Raw genomic sequence first — 21,507 nt, 5'->3', positions numbered from 1 at the left:
GTATAAAGCTAGCATCAAAAAGGTTTACGCTGTTTAAACTCCAACTTACATTTAGGAGAAAATAGCGGATTGTAAATTTAGACTAACTTGAGAAACCAAAAAACTGTTGTGCATTGGTATTTTAACCTCAACGTTTTCCATCAAAATAACCTAAAAGAGAAACTTTGTCTCCTGTTGTTTGGCTTTTTTGTCAATGTGTGTGTCATTCGGTGCATAAAATCTTAAACTGCTTTTCCGTTCAGTCATGGCAGTAGCATTGGTTTTTGAGCATTCACATGTGGACACACACAGACACACACATCCTTTGTCACTAATGCAGGTCCTTCTCAAAATATTAGCATATTGTGATAAAGTTCATTATTTTCCATAATGTCATGATGAAAATTTAACATTCATATATTTTAGATTCATTGCACACTAACTGAAATATTTCAGGTCTTTTATTGTCTTAATACGGATGATTTTGGCATACAGCTCATGAAAACCCAAAATTCCTATCTCACAAAATTAGCATATCATTAAAAGGCTCTCTAAACAAGCTATGAACCTAATCATCTGAATCAACGAGTTAACTCTAAACACCTGCAAAAGATTCCTGAGGCCTTTAAAACTCCCAGCCTGGTTCATCACTCAAAACCCCAATCATGGGTAAGACTGCCGACCTGACTGCTGTCCAGAAGGCCACTATTGACACCCTCAAGCAAGAGGGTAAGACACAGAAAGAAATTTCTGAACAAATAGGCTGTTCCCAGAGTGCTGTATCAAGGCACCTCAGTGGGAAGTCTGTGGGAAGGAAAAAGTGTGGCAGAAAACGCTGCACAACGAGAAGGCGTGACCGGACCCTGAGGAAGATTGTGGAGAAGGGCCGATTCCAGACCTTGGGGGACCTGCGGAAGCAGTGGACTGAGTCTGGAGTAGAAACATCCAGAGCCACGGTGCACAGGCGTGTGCAGGAAATGGGCTACAGGTGCCGCATTCCCCAGGTCAAGCCACTTTTGAACCAGAAACGGCGGCAGAAGCGCCTGACCTGGGCTACAGAGAAGCAGCACTGGACTGTTGCTCAGTGGTCCAAAGTACTTTTTTCGGATGAAAGCAAATTCTGCATGTCATTCGGAAATCAAGGTGCCAGAGTCTGGAGGAAGACTGGGGAGAAGGAAATGCCAAAATGCCAGAAGTCCAGTGTCAAGTACCCACAGTCAGTGATGGTCTGGGGTGCCGTGTCAGCTGCTGGTGTTGGTCCACTGTGTTTTATCAAGGGCAGGGTCAATGCAGCTAGCTATCAGGAGATTTTGGAGCACTTCATGCTTCCATCTGCTGAAGATGGAAGCATGGAGATGAAGATTTCATTTTTCAGCACGACCTGGCACCTGCTCACAGTGCCAAAACCACTGGTAAATGGTTTACTGACCATGGTATCACTGTGCTCAATTGGCCTGCCAACTCTCCTGACCTGAACCCCATAGAGAATCTGTGGGATATTGTGAAGAGAACGTTGAGAGACTCAAGACCCAACACTCTGGATGAGCTAAAGGCCGCTATCGAAGCATCCCGGGCCTCCATAAGACCTCAGCAGTGCCACAGGCTGATTGCCTCCATGCCACGCCACATTGAAGCAGTCATTTCTGCAAAAGGATTCCCGACCAAGTATTGAGTGCATAACTGTACATGATTATTTGAAGGTTGACGTTTTTTGTATTAAAAACACTTTTCTTTTATTGGTCGGATGAAATATGCTAATTTTGTGAGATAGGAATTTTGGGTTTTCATGAGCTGTATGCCAAAATCATCCGTATTAAGACAATAAAAGACCTGAAATATTTCAGTTAGTGTGCAATGAATCTAAAATATATGAATGTTAAATTTTCATCATGACATTATGGAAAATAATGAACTTTATCACAATATGCTAATATTTTGAGAAGGACCTGTATTTGACTCAAGGGTGTTTATTCTTCTAGTGCTGTGGGCATGCAGTAGCTCAAGGAAAAAATGAGAAATGAGAGAACATATAACAGTTGCACACAGAGTAAAGATGCCTAAAATTTCCAGCTCTGCTGAGTTTCATTTATTATAGCTAGCTGTTTCTCTTTCGCTTCTGTCTAACAGTGCTGCATGAAGACAAAGAGAAGGTGAAGATACTGCCTTGGCAGGGTTTGTGTAGGCTGGACAGGGAGCAGGCGTCTCGCCTCGGTGGATTATAGAGAGATCTGTCAGAGTTGGGCTGACCTCCTGACAGAGCTTTGAGTCCAGCAGACTGAATATTTCCTTGAGTGACTACAGAATATGCCTATTTTTATTGATTTTCAAAAGTGATTCATTGTATTTGCTTAAAATAGGCTTTGTATATTGGGTCAGTTTTTTCTAATATATCAAACTCAAAATGGACAGAACTAGAGACAGTCTGGTCAGTTGGCAACAGTTCAAACTGAAATATCTGTTTATTATTCAGTTTTTGTCTATCATTCAATTTGTGCCTTGAAACTCCCATTTTCATTCTTAGATGCATAACTGGAAATTATCTGGTATTTCCTTCATTTTCTGCTGGATTCAAAGCCAAATTAATACCTCTATCAACCTAAATGTGAAATGATTCAGAGCCGGGTTGATTGTATTCCTCCCAGCAAAAGTTCTAAATATTTAACTATTTTGTTTGGATTTTCTAAGAAGGATTTTTTTTCTTTTTGAATTTTCATTTATTATACAGCAGTGTTAGTAAAGGGAGTTCAAAATAAAAATAAATAAAAATGCACCAATCAGTCGGCCAAAGATCAGAATGGTCTAGTTTTCCCTTGGTCAGCTCTGATGGTCAATATGTCAAGTTCTTAATTCTGAATTATTTTCGTTTCATATTTATTAAACAAATCAAAGCTTAAAACTCTCCATTCTTTGGTGAATAAAAACAAAAAGCAACAGTGACCACTTAGAATTTTTTTGGGAATGAAATAAAAATCACCCTATTAAATATTTCACTTTTTTTTAAAGAAATGTTCACAAAAGAAAATAATTGAATTGTACTTATACAAGAAAAATATAATATTTTACTCCCCAGTAGCTAGTTGTAGACCATTTGGCTGAAATACCTTCCAGTCTCTGACTTCAGTCTGAGGAAAGTTTGTCCAACTAGTCACTTAAGGCTGTGAGATGTTTGAGAGGTTTTTTAAATGGACACTTCCACATCATCTCATAAGGATCAAAATCTGGGCCCAGGATCTTTTGTATTTCTTAGTTTTCAGTCAGTCCTTGGTGGATTTACTTCAATGTTTTGGGTTGCAGGGTCCTCTTCTGCTGCATCTTTCTCTGATACATGGTAGATTTCCTGGTGGATTCTATGATGTTGAGCTGGCCAGTTTCTGCTGTAGTGAAGCATTCCTAAATCATGACGGTACTTTTCCCTGAGTGCTGTATTTGGTTTACACAAAAGATGTTTTCTGTTCTATGTCTGAATAATCCACTTTTATACTCATCTGACCTTCACGGTACGATTTGATAAGCCCTGGTCTTTGTCAACATTGCATTCTCTCTGGTAAACTATAGTCTGACCTTCATGTTCTTCTAGAGAGCAAAGGTTTTCTCCTTCCACACCTCCAATGTCTCTTTATGACTGTACAGACATGCACCTTCACATCTAAAGGTGCGGGAGCCTCCTTTAGGTCCCATTATGACAGTTTAGGGTTTTTGGACACTTCTGCATCCTGTGGTTCGCATTCTGGGTGAACTTGCTTGGACAGCCAGACCTGGGCATGTTGGCAGTTGTTTTGAATCTCCTTCACTGTTGACTATTTTCCATACTGTGGAATGACTAATTTTTAATTCTTTTGAGATCTTTTTAAAACCCATACCAGACTGAGAGACTGCTTTAACCTTTTCTAAGCCCCCAGACAGCGTTTTATTATCACTTTTACAGTCAGGAGTGCAATAAGCTAAATGTCTGAGGTTTAAACAAGGCAAACCTCCTTCTAACTGCTGAGTAAAATTATTCTCATCATGTATATCTGATACCATATGCCCATGTGTAATTTTAACTATCCTAAGTGGTAATAAATGTGGGGCCATCCTAATTTTCTCCTGACCAGAAGGTGCTTTTTTTAATTCCATTTTAAAGTTTGAAAGGTCTTGTTATGTTTGGTTACATTACTTGATATTTCAACATCATTAAAAGCAATATTGAGTAAATGCTCAGATACGTTCGTAGGGTACCCTGTTTTTTCACATGACCTCATACTTTGAGGGCATAAATTAGGATATTCTTCTAAATCCCTTGTTGGATTCAAGGCTGTAACCTCTGTCAAAGAACCAAGAGCATATTTTTCACTTCTGTGTTATATTCCTGAGAATAAAACGCTGTAATCAGCAGGTCAAATCTGTAAGAACATGGGAAATTGGTATCAGCCTAGAAAAGCCTAATCAGTGCATCTTTAAACATAGCTTTCATACTACGAGCACAACATTTCTGTATAATGGAGCTGGTGGACGTGCTCTACGGTGCATATGTTTGAAGGCTTCTGGTGCCCCGAGGGCCTCATTGAAAGATGCCAGTGAGTTTATTACACCTTTTAGGAATGTTTTCTGCAGCTGACTCTGACATGCGACCCCAGTGGAAGAAGGCTAAAAGCAGCTGATTACTCTTAAGGCATCCTCGAGATAATTGGCTCCTACTGCAGATAAAAGGAAGAAAATTATAAAAACAAAAATTATAAGGAAGAGTAGTTTGTTGGTTAATTGACAGCTGTTTATTCTGAACATGTTACAAGGTAGGTGGCAGCAGAGTATCATCATAATCCTGACATAGCTCATTTGGGCCAATTTCAGCCACCAAGAGGTCAGGATCCTGCAGCTTTCTCAAAGTAAAATGGAGACTGATTTATTTATTACTCCTTCAAGGGGAGGCTTTCGTTATTTTACAGACTGTTTGACATTGCTTGGAAATTGTGTCCTAGGTAAAACGGCTCATTTAGTTTAGGAAACTGCAAAGAGGATTTTCATATTTTTTTCTATAATTACTCATTATTATGGAGACAGATTTGTATTTGAGCCCTAAAACAAGAGGGTGACTTTGAGGAATGTCTGCAGTATTTGGAAGCTGCATTTTCAGGATAAGAGAAAATTTTGTTTTTCAACTCAGAATCAAAAAGGATCAACACTAGGTCCTTAAAAGGATGGTCACAGATGGAGATGTTAGAGGGTGGATGAGAAATGATCAGCAAAGAAGCAGACGTATGTAAAGCAGAGCGATTCGCTAACATTGTTTGAAACAGTTCGGCTAAATCTTAGAAGAGATGTGAGTAACACCACATGAGTTTTCTGCAACCCTACACGGCTCAACGATTGCATCCCGCCGCTCCTTCAAACCTCAAACAGTGCTGCATCACCACTTTTACAAGCCAAGAGGAGCGAGACGTGTTGGCAGCCCAATGTGTTCTCAGGATTCACAACGAGCTCAGATTGAGCTGTTCAGACAGGGGATCTCTACACACACGATGTACTGTACACAGTGCTTGGAAACCACAAAGACATGAGTAATGGCTGCATGCATAGACACAGGGGCTCATTTGAGAAAGAGTCTTCAAAGATATGTTTAAAAATGCTTTGACATTCACATGTATTCAAAACATTTTTTGCTTTTTGACTTTATTTTTTTAGATTCTTAAGGCTACACTTACGAAGGAGACATGAAGTCAGCTTTGAATCTGCAGGTTTTTATAAGACGTTTCCGTTTTTTACTTTTGTTTGGTACCATAAATATTGATGTGGAGCACACATTCACTTCCTTTTTCTTAAAAAGTCTGTAAGAATTTTGATTCACTAGCTGTAAAATAATGTTCAGGTGGGTCAGTATGCATCTGTATGGCCTTAAAAAGGCTAAAACACCTCTAAAGGTTAATCTGTTTTTTCAAGTAATGTGTTTTGAAAATTTGATTTAGAAAGACTCATTCTAAATAAAACAAAACAATAGTGGCATCATCTATTTTCTTGTAAGAAATGTAAGTTTGTAGTTATAATGTCACAAAATGTGCAAACAGTTGGGGTTTTTGGCAGCTCAGGTGTGGATCTCTGTGGAAGATGGACAACACTGTTGGGGAAAATACTGATCGTCATCCTTAATACTCCGTCCGCTATGGTGACAGATGGTGGCGACGGCATCATGATGTGGAGGAGCTTTTCTCTTGCAAGGATCTAGGATACTTTGAAGATAGTTCTGCAACGTTTTTACTCAGAGTGACTGAGTACAATTTTCCAATGATGTATTTGTTAAAAAAATAATTTTACATCATAATTATTTTCCCCCATGAAAAACAATGAGGTCTGTGGTTATAATGTGGCAAAATAGGCTAACATTCAAGTGGTAGGAAAACCTTAGCAAGGATCTGTTTCTACTTGAATTTAAAAAGAAAGCTTGTAGCAAGTTGCTGTTTTAAATGCTGTAAGTATTAGCTGTGGCAAGTAAAAGTTTAGGTTTATATTGTAAATGAGACTTATGCATATGTACCTCCTTATCTGGTGTGAAGGACTGGTCTATGCTGGTTTTGCCTGTATTTGGTCCTTTTCCATGTTCGGAGGCCTTGGTCCTCGACGCTGGCCTTTGCGGGTTCAAGTCCTGGGCTATTGACCCTAGCTGCATGTCTCCCCTCTCTCACCAGTAAAAATGTATTATCATCTATACATTTTGAGAGTAAAACCTAAGTTGGGTTAATGACAAAGCAGTATTGGCCAGGTATAACCTAAAATTGGATATGCACAAAAGTCATCCGCTCTAAATTACACCTTACAGGCTTCTGCTGTTAAATCTTCTGTGCAGAGATGAAATTGTGTTTACTTAAATATACACAAGTACTTCACTCCCAACAGATGTAACTTCTCTAGTTAAGATATTTAGCACATATATCAGTATCATTTTACATTTAATGCTGCTTGAGCGTAATTATTTGGGTAATTAGTGTAATTTAAGGGGCCCTAATGTTGGTTCTTGTATGTGGGTGGCCGCCTGGGATTGAATGCATCTGCCCCGGTGCGCATCGTGAGCAGATAATCTCATCCTTGCCTGACGTCTGTTTTTATTTTCTACTTACATTTTATGTATGTCTTCTGTGTGTTCTCTTTTTTGCAGTTTTGGCAAGCAGCTGGGGGGCAGGCGAGGCTGTGAATGCATCACTTTGGAGCCATCAGAAATGATTGTGGTGGGTAGAGATGCTGTTATTTCTCTCTCTCTCTCTATTTTAGATTTGTTCTCCCCTTTTCTCTCTCCAAGGGCTCCTCACTTTTATCCTTCCTTTCCTCCCGTTCCGCCCTTTGATATCAGTCCTGTTTTTCATCTTTATTTGATGTTTGTATTTTTCCTGCTTTATTCTTCTCTCGCAAATCCTTCTCTTTTATCTTTGCCCCTTTTTTCCATCTGCCTCCATCTCTGCAATATTGATAAAGTATATAGGGACAATGGTGCACTTTTTTAAACAATTGTTTCTGAAAAGCCCTCGTATACATACAGTACAGACCAAAAGTTTGGACACACCTCATTCAAAAAGTTTTCTTTATTTTCATGACTATGGATATTGTAGCTTCACACTGAAGGCATCAAAACTACGAATTAACACATGTGGAATTACAGGTCCTTCTCAAAATATTAGCATATTGTGATAAAGTTAATTATTTTCCATAATGTCATGATGAAAATTTAACAATCATATATTTTAGATTCATTGTGCACTAACTGAAATATTTCAGGTCTTTTATTGTCTTAATACGGATGATTTTGGCAAACAGCTCATGAAAATCCAAAATTCCTATCTCACAAAATTAGCATATCATTAAAAGGGTCTCTAAACGAGCTATGAACCTAATCATCTGAATCAACGAGTTAACTCTAAACACCTGCAAAAGATTCCTGAGGCCTTTAAAACTCCCAGCCTGGTTCATCACTCAAAACCCCAATCATGGGTAAGACTGTCAACCTGACTGCTGTCCAGACGGCCACTATTGACACCCTCAAGCAAGAGGGTAAGACACAGAAAGAAATTTCTGAACGAATAGGCTGTTCCCAGAGTACTGTATCCAGGCACCTCAGTGGGAAGTCTGTGGGAAGGAAAAAGTGTGGCAGAAAACGCTGCACAACGAGAAGAGGTGATCGGACCCTGAGGAAGATTGTGGAGAAGGGCCGATTCCAGACCTTGGGGGACCTGCGGAAGCAGCGGACTGAGTATAGAGTAGAAACATCCAGAGCCACCGTGCACAGGCGTGTGCAGGAAATGGGCTACAGGTGCCGCATTTCCCAGGTCAAGCCACTTTTGAACCAGAAACAGCGGCAGAAGCGCCTGACCTGGGCTACAGAGAAGCAGCACTGGACTGTTGCTCAGTGGTCCAAAGTACTTTTTCCGGATGAAAGCAAATTCTGCATGTCATTCGGAAATCAAGGTGCCAGAGTCTGGAGGAAGACTGGGGAGAAGGAAATGCCAAAATGCCAGAAGTCCAGTGTCAAGTACCCACAGTCAGTGATGGTCTGGGGTGCCGTGTCAGCTGCTGGTGTTGGTCCACTGTGTTTTATCAAGGGCAGGGTCAATGCAGCTAGCTATCAGGAGATTTTGGAGCACTTCATGCTTCCATCTGCTGAAAAGCTTTATGGAGATGAAGATTTCATTTTTCAGCACGACCTAGCACCTGCTCACAGTGCCAAAACCACTTGTAAATGGTTTACTGACCATGGTATCACTGTGCTCAATTGGCCTGCCAACTCTCCTGACCTGAACCCCATAGAGAATCTGTGGGATATTGTGAAGAGAACGTTGAGAGACTCAAGACCCAACACTCTGGATGAGCTAAAGGCCGCTATCGAAGCATCCTGGGCCTCCATAAGACCTCAGCAGTGCCACAGGCTGATTGCCTCCATGCCACGCCGCATTGAAGCAGTCATTTCTGCAAAAGGATTCCCGACCAAGTATTGAGTGCATAACTGTACATGATTATTTGAAGGTTGACGTTTTTTGTATTAAAAACACTTTTCTTTTATTGGTCGGATGAAATATGCTAATTTTGTGAGATAGGAATTTTGGGTTTTCATGAGCTGTATGCCAAAATCATCCGTATTAAGACAATAAAAGACCTGAAATATTTCAGTTAGTGTGCAATGAATCTAAAATATATGAATGTTAAATTTTCATCATGACATTATGGAAAATAATGAACTTTATCACAATATGCTAATATTTTGAGAAGGACCTGTATATACTGAACAAAAAAGTGTGAAACAACTGAAAATATGTCTTATATTCGAGGTTCTTCAAAGTAGCCACCATTTGCTTTGATTACTGCTCCGCACACTCTTGGCATTCTGTTGATGAGCTTCAAGAGGTAGTCACCTGAAATGGTTTTCCAACAGTCTTGAAGGAGTTCCCAGAGTTGCTTAGCACTTGTTGGCTCTTTTGCCTTCACTCTGCGGTCCAGCTCACCCCAAACCATCTCAATTGGGTTCAGGTCCGGTGACTGTGGAGGCCAGGTCATCTGGCGCAGCACCCCATCACTCTCCTTCTTGGTCAAATAGCCCTTACACAGCCTGGAGGTGTGTTTGGGGTCATTGTCCCGTTGAAAAATAAATGATGGTCCAACTAAACGCAAACCGGATGGAATAGCATGCCGCTGCAAGATGCTGTGGTAGCCATGCTGGTTCAGTATGCCTTCAATTTTGAATAAATCCCCAACAGTGTCACCAGCAAAGCAGCCCCACACCATCACACCTCCTCCTCCATGCTTCACAATGGGAACCAGGCATGTAGAGTCCATCCGTTCACCTCTTCTGCATTGCACAAAGACACGGTGGTTGGAACCAAAGATCTCAAACTTGGACTCATCAGACCAAAGCACAGATTTCCACTGGTCTAAAGTCCATTCCTTGTGTTCTTTAGCCCAAACAAGTCTCTTCTGCTTGTTGCCTGTCCTCAGCAATGGTTTCCTAGCAGCTATTTTACCATGAAGGCCTGATTCACACAGTCTCCTCTTTACAGTTGTTCTAGAGATGTGTCTGCTGCTAGAACTCTGTGTGGCATTGACCTGTTCTCTAATCTGAGCTGCTGTTAACCTGCGATTTCTGAGGCTGGTGACTCGGATGAACTTATCGTACGCAGCAGAGGTGACTCTTGGTCTTCCTTTCCTGGGGCGGTCCTCATGTGAGCCTATTTCTTTGTAGCGCTTGATGGTTTTTGCGACTGCACTTAGGGACACTTTCAAAGTTTTCCCAATTGTTCGGACTGACTGACCTTCATTTCTTAAAGTAATGACGGCCACTTAGTTTTTTGTTTACTTAGCTGCTTTTTTCTTGCCATAATACAAATTCTAACAGTGTATTCAGTAGGACTATCAGCTGTGTACTGTATCCACCTCCTGCACAACACAACTGATGGTCCCAACCCCATTTATAAGGCTTGAAATCCCACTTATTAAACCTGACAGGGCACACCTGTGAAGTGAAAACCATTTCAGGTTACTACTTCTTGAAGCTCATCAACAGAATGCCTAGAGTGTGCGGAGTAGTAATCAAAGCAAAAGGTGGCTACTTTGAAGAACCTACAGGGGTTGGACAATGAAACTGAAACACCTGTCATTTAGTGTGGGAGGTTTCATGGCTAAATTGGACCAGCCTGGTAGCCAGTCTTCATTGATTGCACATTGCACCAATAAGAGCAGAGTGTGAAGGTTCAATTAGCAGGGTAAGAGCACAGTTTTGCTCAAAATATTGAAATGCACACAACATTATGGGTGACATACCAGAGTTCAAAAGAGGACAAATTGTTGGTGCACGTCTTGCTGGCACATCTGTGACCAAGACAGCAAGTCTTTGTGATGTATCAAGAGCCACGGTATCCAGGTTAATGTCAGCATACCACCAAGAAGGACGAACCACATCCAACAGGATTAACTGTGGACGCAAGAGGAAGCTGTCTGAAAGGGATGTTCGGGTACTAACCCGGTTCGTATCCAAAAAACATAAAACCACGGCTGCCCAAATCACGGCAGAATTAAATGTACACCTCAACTCTCCTGTTTCCACCAGAACTGTCCGTCGGGAGCGGCACAGGGTCAATATACACGGCCGGGCTGCTATAGCCAAACCTTTGGTCACTCATGCCAATACCAAACGTTGGTTTCAATGGTGCGAGGAGCGCAAATCTTGGGCTGTGGAGAATGTGAAACATGTATTGTTCTCTGACCTTTACTGTTTTCCCCACATCTGGGAGAGTTACGGTGTGGAGAAGCCCCACAGAAGCGTACCACCCAGACTGTTGCATGCCCAGAGTGAAGCATGGGGGTGGATCAGTGATGGTTTGGGCTGCCATATCATGGCATTCCCTTGGCCCCAATACTTGTGCTAGATGGGCGCATCACTGCCAAGGACTACCGAACCATTCTTGAGGACCATGTGCATCCAATGGTTCAAACATTGTATCCTGAAGGCGGTGCCGTGTATCAGGATGACAATGCACCAATACACACAGCAAGACTGGTGAAAGATTGGTTTGATGAACATGAAAGTGAAGTTGAACATCTCCCATGGCCTGCACAGTCACCAGATCTAAATATTATTGAGCCACTTTGGGGTGTTTTGGAGGAGCGAGTCAGGAAACGTTTTCCTCCACCAGTATCACGTAGTGACCTGACCACTATCCTGCAAGAAGAATGGCTTAAAATCCCTCTGACCACTGTGCAGGACTTGTATATGTCATTCCCAAGACGAATTGACGCTGTATTGGCCGCAAAAGGAGGCCCTACACCATACTAATAAATTATTGGGGTCTAAAACCAGGTGTTTCAGTTTCATTGTCCAACCCCTGTAGAATATAAGACATATTTTCAGTTGTTTCACACACCGCCACGACAGGCACCGCAGACCTTACGGCCGCAGCTATGGGCAGCAGCATCGACAATAGATGCAGAGAACATGGTCCACTCTGACTCTATGTCTCCAACATCCCCCGGGATCTGGTCGAAGCTCTCCCGGAGGTGGGAGTTGAATACATCCCTGGCCGAGGGCTCCGCCAGGCGTTCCCAGCAGACCCTCACTATGCGCTTGGGCCTGCCAAGTCTGTCCGGCTTTCTCCTCCTCCAGCGGATCCAACTCACCACCAGGTGATGATCAGTGGACAGCTCAGCCCCTCTCTTCACCCGAGTGTCCAAAACATGCGGCCGAAGGTCTGATGATACGACAACAAAGTCGATCATCGACCTCCTGCCTAGGGTGTCCTGGTGCCAAGTGCACTGATGGACACCCTTATGTTTGAACATGGTGTTCGTTATGGACAATCCATGACTAGCACAGAAGTCCAATAACAAAACACCACTCGGATTCAGATCGGGGAGGCCATTCCTCCCGATCACGCCTCTCCAGGTGTCACTGTCGTTCCCCACGTGGGCGTTGAAGTCCCCCAGCAGAATAATGGAGTCCCCGGGAGGGGCACTATCCAGCACCCCCGACAGGGACGCCAAGAAGGCAGGGTACTCTGCACTACCACTCGGCCCGTAGGCTGAAATGATAGTCAGAGACCTCTCCCCAACCCGAAGGCGCAGGGATACAACCCTCTCATCCACTGGGGTAAACCCCAACACGAGACGGCTGAGCTGGGGGGCAACAAGCAAACCCACACCAGCCCGCCGCCTCTCCCCGTGGGCCACTCCAGAGTAGAAGAGAGTCCAACCCCTCTCAAGGAGATGGGTTCCAGAGCCCACGCTGTGCGTGGAGGCGAGCCCGACTATTTCTAGTCGATATCTCTCGACCTCCCGCACAAGCTCAGACTCCTTCCCCCCCAGCGAGGTGACATTCCACGTCCCTAGAGCCAGCCTAAGCATCCGGGGATCGGGCCGTTGAGGTCTCCACCTTCGTCCGCCACCCAATCCTCTTTGCACCGGTCCCTCACGGTTCCCCCTGCAGGTGGTGGGCCCACTGGAGGATGGCCTCGCGTCTCTCGTTCGGGCTTGGCCCGGCCGGGTCCCACGAGGAGCAACCCGGCCACCAGGCGCTCTCCGACGAGTCCCGACCCCAGGCCTGGCTCCAGGGTGGGACCCCGGCTCCGCCGTACCGGGCGACGTCACGTGCCTCAATATTGTGTTCTTCATGAGGGGTTCTTGAACCATTCTTTTTTGTTCAGTATATAATTCCACATGTGTTAATTCATAGTTTTGATGCCTTCAGTGTGAAGCTACAATATTCATAGTCACGAAAATAAAGACAACTCTTTGAATGAGGTGTGTCCAAACGTTTGGTCTGTACTGTATATTAATTCATACAAACATTGCTTCTGTAGTGCATTATATTGTTTTTTTTTTTTTTTTTTTTTATGCTTTCTCATCTTGATTTTAGTCTGTTTTATTTTACAGGATTAGTACAACCTGACCATATTTGTCAGTAAAAGTTCTGTAGGTGTAGAAAGTAAGATCCACACCGTCCCCTTGAAGAATTGTAAAAATCAAACCAGGCCCATAGTTCAATTTAGGCATTTACAATAAAACCTACAAAAATGTCTCTCTGACCCAAAGTTCAAAGTGTTTAGCTAAAAATCTTCCATGTTCATTCTGTAAGACCGAGATTTTTTCTTTTAAATGAGAACCTTCACCCGCCATTCATTTACGTGTTATAATCAAGGCTTATGAGCAGCGTCACACACTGTCTGGCAGCTGTTTAAGCACATGGTTCTCGCCATCTCTTTGACATTTAGCAGGAAGTTCATATACTTTGTTGTTCTGTGTGTATCTGGTCTTTTGTCATGCTTTAGTTTTAATAGTTAAATGCAAAGTGCAATGAAAGTACTTTCAATATGGAAATCTACTTATTTAATCTCCAAAAATCCACAAATTCAGAAATAAAATTGCCTGGTTTTCAAATACAATATCAGGGTGTCAGGTGAGCTGTCTTTCAATAACTTTAAAAAGGCAACAACACAACCTCCATGAAAGTCCTGCATTGACACAGTTCATCAAGACGCCGTTAAACTCCAGTGCTATTCAGTGTACTGTCTTTCTCACTGTTTTGTTATTTAGGATGAATATCAAAAAGATCCCATCAAGCAGATTGATTTTTCACAACCTTGATTAGCATTCCTTAATAGATTTTTACAAATCTTTATATATCGCCATTCACTCAACACCAAACAGGAATTTAATGTAACTCTTAAACTCAACCAAAGTTCTCGTGCTTCCCAAATGATCCAACCATGTAATAATAAAGGCATAATAATATGGTCTTGAATTAGCCCAGGTGTGAACAGTGAAGTGGTGACCCCCATGACACTAGGAGTGCGAACGAGGTGCCTTCTTCCTTCTTTGTCTTTTTTTCCTTTGCCTTTTCTTCCTTCATTATCCACTTTTTCTCATGTCCTTTTTTCCTCCCCACTTTCTTTCCTTCCTCCGTCTCTTATGTTATTCCTTCTTTTAGAAATGGTAAATGAACTTATATCTTATATAGCACTTTTCCAGTCATGCAGACCACTCAAAGCGCCACATTCACCCAATCGCACTCACCAAACGCTCACACATTCATACACCAATATGCAGATCGTTAGGCCATTTGAGGTTAAGTGCCTTGCCCAGGGGCACATCAACATATGGCAGGAGGAAGCTGGAATCAAACCCACAACCTTCTGATTGCAAGACGACTACTCTTCCATCCATTGTTGTGTCCTTCCTTGTTTATTTTCTTCCATCGTTTTTTTTCTTTCCTGGTGTTCTTCCTTCTTTTTTTTATCCTTCTTTGTAGCTTTTCTTCATCTCTCCTTTCTTTCCGTCCCTGTGTTCATCTGTCCAGCTGTCCATTCAGGCTGTCCATCACCTCAGTTTTTTTCCAGATTCCATATTTAAAGAAATATTTACCAGAAGTTCATTTCGAACTTTAATATTTTTGCAGCTTTAAATAAATGACACAGAGAACTTTAGGAAGTTGAGTACACGGGAGTATATAATTTTTCTATGCAGAATGTATAGCAACCCTGTTTTCATCTCTTTAACATTTTTAATTTCTGTCTCTTTTCATTCTCTCAAAAAACAGCTTTTCTGCAGTTTCCATAAGAACATTAAAAACCCTTTTGACATTGTCCTTTCAACACTGAGGACAATAACTCTGTGATGTTTGAAAGTAAAGGGAGGCTTTTTGTATCTTTAGAAAATCATCATTTATGTTATGTCTCTGGATTAAGTCATTACTGCAACAAGGGAAAATATGATGAAATAAAAATATTATGGGGTGGACTGTCGTTCTGTTTACTTAAATCTGAAGCAATCATTTGCAAGATTTTTATGCAAACAAATGTCCCTTTTTTCCCCCTGCTGCTTTATTTTGTAGAACAGAGCCTGGGTCTACTGGGAAAATTGGCCTTGTTTACAGGAAAGTGCTCTTTCACTGAAACTGAAAAAAAAAAAAAATTGGACTTTGAATACCTCACACAGGCTTGGACACTTTTAGCTTATGTGCTTTAAATGTCATTTGAATGTAAGATCCGGAGAAATAGCTTTGGAGTTTTGGAAATATCCTAAAACACCACTGTGTGAAAACCTTTCGTTGTACCTTACAGAAACAGTGCAGACTCCAGGAAGTTACAGTGTGGGCAGGTAGAAAATGTATGGTTACCTTTTGCTTGAGCTATTTGGTTTGTTTACCTTATATTTAGTCCATGTGTTTAAACACTAGCAGTAAAATATGGGTTCTTTAGAATTTGCTAAAGGGCTTGATTTAGCACCACAATTATTAGAAGCTTTGGGAAAGATGTGTATTTGTATTTGTAGTACTGTAGTTTCTCACTGAAAAGAAAAGCAGTATTTGTTGCTTTGACTGTAGATAACGACAACTATAGCTGAGTAGCTACTTTCTTGTTGCCATTTCCTGACTTTTGAAGATAAACAGAAATCAAGTTGCTTTAATGATTTATTCTGGTTTTTTTTTTCTCTTTTCGAAGAGTGGCTAAGAACAGTGGCCCCTCTGTGTCACATAATATACGGTGGACATAAAAGTGTACACTCTTCTGTTAAAATATGGTCAAACAGATATTTTTTCACCTGTACAAGAAACGAGGAGATCCCTAAAAAACAGAAACCCTCACAGAAAAGTCCCCTTTTGTACTCTGTGACACATCTAAAGACCTTTTGAGAGAAAAAGTAAAGTTGAAGGCAGGGTTTGTTACCTTCACTTGATCTTTCAATGATTCAACCCATTACTCTTTATCTCCTTGGCTTTTTTAAACCAACTGGAGTACTGCTATCTAATGACAAGAAATCACATTGGCTGATTAGTGGGAATACGTTGTTCTATTGTCAATGAAACCTTGAAGTTTATTTAAACCATCAGCAACTTTGAAGGCTACACAGTTCACCTTGATCCACAAAGCTCAGGAACCCGACTTTCCTTCAAATGTTTCATTATTGAAAGGGTTTTATAGGAGTGAGGTGCTCTTTCAGCAAGATATTTCATCTGAAACTACTCCTCTGGGTGTATTTAGAGGCTGCTGTAAAAACAGCAGCTCTGCTGTTGACTGTGTCACTGGTTTGTGTGAGGCTTTAGGAGTAGAGTTTTTGTAGTCAGTGCAAAACAAAGTGAGTTTACCAAATATATATTATTTGGGAATGGAATTAGTTTGGTTTAAAGTAGCCTCTGACTGTAATAAATGAGCCAGTATTTGTATCATCCAGATTGTGTGCATTATGTTTGGTGCAGCAGTACCAGATGTTGATATCTGTGCATATCCTCATCTTGTTCATCTTTTTGTGATCAGTGATGTTTTCAGGGACCACTACAGGAGGGTACAAAAAGGATCTAAATAACTATAATAAAACAGAAATCACATCCTTGTGTACTTTTTAATTTTATAAGAGAATAGAACGTTTAAATATAGAAAGCTCTTCTGTTTTTAGTTTCTCTGTTTTTATTGAAATATAAAATAAACTGTTTAGGGTTTTTTCCGGTTTTGGATTATCATAATTTTTTTAAAAGAAGCATTCATTTTGCTAAAGCAGTAAAAATAAAATATACTTTTTCATCAATCTTTACCTTTTCAGAAACTGAAGTTAAACTCAACATATATATATTTTTCTAGACCAATAGAGTTAATTTGTGAAAAAAAAACAACCATTGCATTAAAACACATGAAGCCACAGTATTATTGGCTAGATAGTCAGTTTTTACTTTAGATATTAATAAACAATAAAAAAAAAACACACTGAAACTGAAAAAGGTTCATATCTTTGGCTGGAATTTTCTGTTTCATCATTAGTAAGCTGCTGATGTCACTTTATCATGGCTGGGTGACTCAGTTCTTCATTCTTCACTGATGTTAATTTTCCTGCTTGTTGTATTTAAAAGCTTTCCGTGTAAATGTAGAATGTTTCTGCATGCTTTAGTCACTTTTAGCGTTACCATGTCAGCTGTCGGACACAACAAACCAGTCTCTGTTTGTCTCTCAACGCATACCGCCACGCCAACAGCTTCTCATCTCTAAATGAGCTCACAACATTTAGATCCCTGCAAACATGGGAATAGACGGACTACATATACCTACATCATTATCAATCAGACAGGCCGTGCCTGATTTTAGTAAACCAAAATTTGAGCACTGCATTTAAATGAACAAAATGTCTGTTTTCAGACGTGAATTCCAACGTTATGCTACTAACTCAGGCTGTGACTACATTTACACCTTTCAGAACTTTTCAGATGTTTTGTAAAACGGGATTCAAGCAGCTCCAATTTCAGCTCTCCTGGCTGTGGTGGTATTCTTCGATTTTTAAATGTTGTGAAGGTGATTATCTGTGAGTACTTTAGTCAAATCTGTTTTGTCCTTCTGGAGGCTCGGAACAATCAGATATCTGTCATGTATCTGTGGGAAACATTTCAACAAAAACACAAGAAATCCATCTGTTCAAGTAAAACCCAGTGAGTAGAAGTTTAACGTTTTCTGTCAGATGAGTCTCTCCTTGGAAAGCGTTTTTGTTTGACAGTACAGTAATAGAATCATGCAGATTTCAAGCACAAGCAATTCTGGTCGAAAACTCAGAATTACTCTGCTTTGAATGACGGTGAATTATGGCATGTTGTGTTCCAGACATAATGAAAATGAACCACTGCTCAGATGGTTAAGATAATTATCTGAGTTAGGACTTGCAGAAAAATTAAAACATCAGCAGGGAATGCATATTATCATTTTGGTTTCTTGAGAAAAAAAGCAAGTGGAATTCACATAAAAAAACAGGCATGTACAAATATGCATGCATGAGTGCTCATCTTTCTAAATGCATGCACAAGAGCATGGGGTGGTGTGGGGGGTGTGTGGGACTGCAGCACAGTCTCACCACACTGCAGCCAATCAGCTAATTGGGAATAGTGGAGGGAATGTGATCTGTGGCTCCTGTCATGACTCTGGTCACAGGATAGACAGGAGTGACATTCACAGACTTGCAGTTGTCCCTCTGTGTTTGTTAGTTGGGAATTTAGTGGAAATGAATGGAAGACGGGAACTACGAACGTACAAATAAAGAGAAAACGAATTCTCAGTCATCCATGCTGACTGGAAGCCCGTCCGATAGAGCAGGGATGTAAAACCAACAGATGAGTCTACGTGAAGTTCATCACATACATTTGATGTGAGTGAGGAGAGGAAGCAGGAAGTGTGGTCATTTTCGAGCTTATGATCATGGGTTTCTCCCTCAGTCAGACAGGCAGGCAGGCAGTGTTTGAGACGAGAAGAAAATTCACTGTGTAAACATGAAATTGTGGCACATTTTTAACCTTTCCTCCTCCAGAATTAGCTGCCTGCCACCCTCAGGCTGTGTCTCATGAGGCTCGTTATTACAGATTACTCTTTTTAGTTGACAGGATACACTGATCTTAGTACTAGCCCCATTTACTGTTAACTGTTATCTATCTATTCTTTATCCAGTCCTGAAGTAGCCAAAGTGCAGCGTCTAATAAACAGGGTCATTTTTGTTATGTGAGTTTGTAGCAATTACAAAATTAGGCTTTTTCATTTTAAAGCTCTTTTGATCACTCTTAACTTAAATTTAACTCAGGCTTGCCTTTAAAGGCTTTTAAAAAATCACATTTGTTATAGTGAATTTATTTGTCAGTCAGTCAGTCATTTTCTACCGCTTATTCCATAGTGGGTCGCAGGGGAGCTGGTGCCTATCTCCAGCAGTCTATGGGCGAGAGGCAGGGTACACCCTGGACAGGTCGCCAGTCCATCGCAGGGCAACACACAAACAACCACACACACTCATTCATTCATACACCTAAGGGCAATTTAGAGACCAATTAACCTAACAGGCATGTCTTTGGACTGTGGGAGGAAGCCGGAGTACCCGGTGAGAACCCACGCATGCACAGGGAGAACATGCAAACTCCATGCAGAAAGACCCCTGGCCGGGAATCGAATCCAGGACCTTCTTGCTGCAAGGCAACAGTGCTACCAACTGCGCCACCGTGCAGCCCTGAATTTATTTGTTTTATATAAAAAAAAAGAAGAAAAATTTGTGCCTAAGCTTTAACATAGTAGTCCTCCTTATTGGCCATTGTGGCCCGTCATGAGTTTTTTTTGTACAAGAAGTCTGTCAGTGCACATGACAAACCCGAGGAGAGACTACACCATGGTTTTCTAACAAAGGCACTGCTTGTGGTGTTCATTCAGTGTGACAAAATCTTTCTCATTTTACATCTCCTCACCACAGTTTGACCTTAAGGAGGCAAATCAGAGACCTTGTCATATTTAGGCTTCTCATTAGATGTTCCATACATGTAATACCTTCTTTCAGGCAAAAATATTTTATATACCATTCATCAGTAATGGTAATTAATCATTTTCAGACACCCAAAAGCAAACTACCAGAGAAAAAAACAATAGAAGGGAGGTACAGATAAAAAAAAAAAGCTCAAACATTTAAAAAACTTTCCCACACATGGATCCTTTTTTTTTTGTTCTGTTGTCCCCCCTGAAAGAAAAGAAGTGCACCTTTCTTAAAGGAAGGCTTTGTGATCCCTTGTTCAAGTCATAGAATGACAAACAAATCACATTAGAAACCTTTTGTGGTATTTGAAGGTTTAGAAAAATACATGCACTCTCTTCCTGATTACTAAAGTCATGAGCTGAAGGTTATGTTTGACATTGCTGGCATACCACAACTACAATATCAACTGCACTGTTATGTAGGCAGCAGAAGGACAAGTGATATGATTTAAAACAGCAATAGCTTTGATGCGGCATGATTCAGTTCACATCATTTTTATTTTACTTAGTTTCAATTTAAAAAATAAAAAACACTTTATAAAACAAATTGGTCCTATAAACACCTAATTATACAGAATCTTGTTCGGTCCAAATACAATTCAGATCAGTCCAAATCAGTTAAATATACTTATGTGGTGTTGTCAGAATATTTCAATCAATAATAAAGGCCAGTTAATGAAATGTTACCTACGGAAGTCCGGCTGGTTGCTTATATTTTCACTTGGATAAATTCCTTATCCTTTGCAAGCATGAGGCGACAGTGGAAAGGAACAATTTGGCAATACCTTCATCAGTAGCTCTATAAAGTAAAATGACACTGCTGAATTCAGAAGCTCTAAGACAGGAGTTCTTTCTATAAAAAAGAGAAAAAAACAGATGGAACACAGTTAATGCCACCAATGGCTGGAGAGACTGTTAAACACAAGCACTGAGCAAGGGATACTTTCTTTGGGATATACAGACAGAAGCAGTGGGACAGGGGTACTTTCTGTAGAAAAGTAAAACAACCACTTGGCATTCATAGAAGAATTAATTTCCTTTCTGTATAGTGCAAAATTAAATGTTCAAGCTATTTTAAAACATCAACAAACAATAAAATATAACAATAAACAAAACAGAATGTAGGAAAGGAAGAAGTAAAGAAATAATGTCTGTTAAAAAAACTGAAAACCAAAGCCCCAATGTTTAAAAAAATCAAAGCAGTAGTGGTTAATAAGGTCTATTACATGCTTTTCTGATAAACAATGTGGTTTTAACTGACATAATAAGGCTATTGCATTACTATTACGCAATGGAGAATGAAAATAAATTCCTCCTTCAACAAACTGACCAGCAAAAAGCCTGCCGGGACTGAATTGTATGGCCGGAATCTGTGTACTGTGCTGTTTTTTTTTTTTTTTGCCTGCCAAGGATTTGTGTATTTACAGCTTCCTGGAGGAAACTGGGGGCTGACTATGCTCTCTGCGCGTGTCAGAAGGCAACAGAGTGAGCAAGATGGTATGTGAGTTAGTTCGTCTCTATGCAACTTGTTGAGCTGCTGAACTCCGTGTTGAACTTTCTGGGTTGATCTGCTACTGGATGATTTTTTTTCTCCAAAGGATTTAACGTTGAGGAGTCCCTTAGGATTTTAGATTATGTTTTAAACTTTTGGAGACAACACCTTTATTTATTGTTGGCACAAAAGTGTTTTCCCGTTATTTTTTCCCCCTCCCCTGTGGTATTTCCTGCTTTTATGTGTTTTTCTGATCCCGTCCTTGTATTCGGATGAGTGTGC

At 40.8% G+C, this 21,507-nt stretch overlaps 1 protein-coding gene across 1 annotated transcript in view; it reads left to right on the top strand.

Moving 5' to 3' along the window:
• Positions 1-21,507, top strand: part of rapgef6 (Rap guanine nucleotide exchange factor (GEF) 6) — a 183,314-nt gene that overhangs the window by 59,488 nt on the left and 102,319 nt on the right. Inside the window, exon 5 of the mRNA XM_047379122.1 lies at positions 7,106-7,175. Within this exon, the coding sequence (XP_047235078.1) occupies positions 7,106-7,175 (70 nt within the window). The remainder of the gene's footprint in view (positions 1-7,105; positions 7,176-21,507) is intronic.

Source organism: Girardinichthys multiradiatus, chromosome 11 (genome assembly GCF_021462225.1).
Source record: "Girardinichthys multiradiatus isolate DD_20200921_A chromosome 11, DD_fGirMul_XY1, whole genome shotgun sequence".
Classification (NCBI taxonomy): domain Eukaryota; kingdom Metazoa; phylum Chordata; class Actinopteri; order Cyprinodontiformes; family Goodeidae; genus Girardinichthys; species Girardinichthys multiradiatus.
This window is presented reverse-complemented; position numbering and strand designations above follow the sequence as displayed.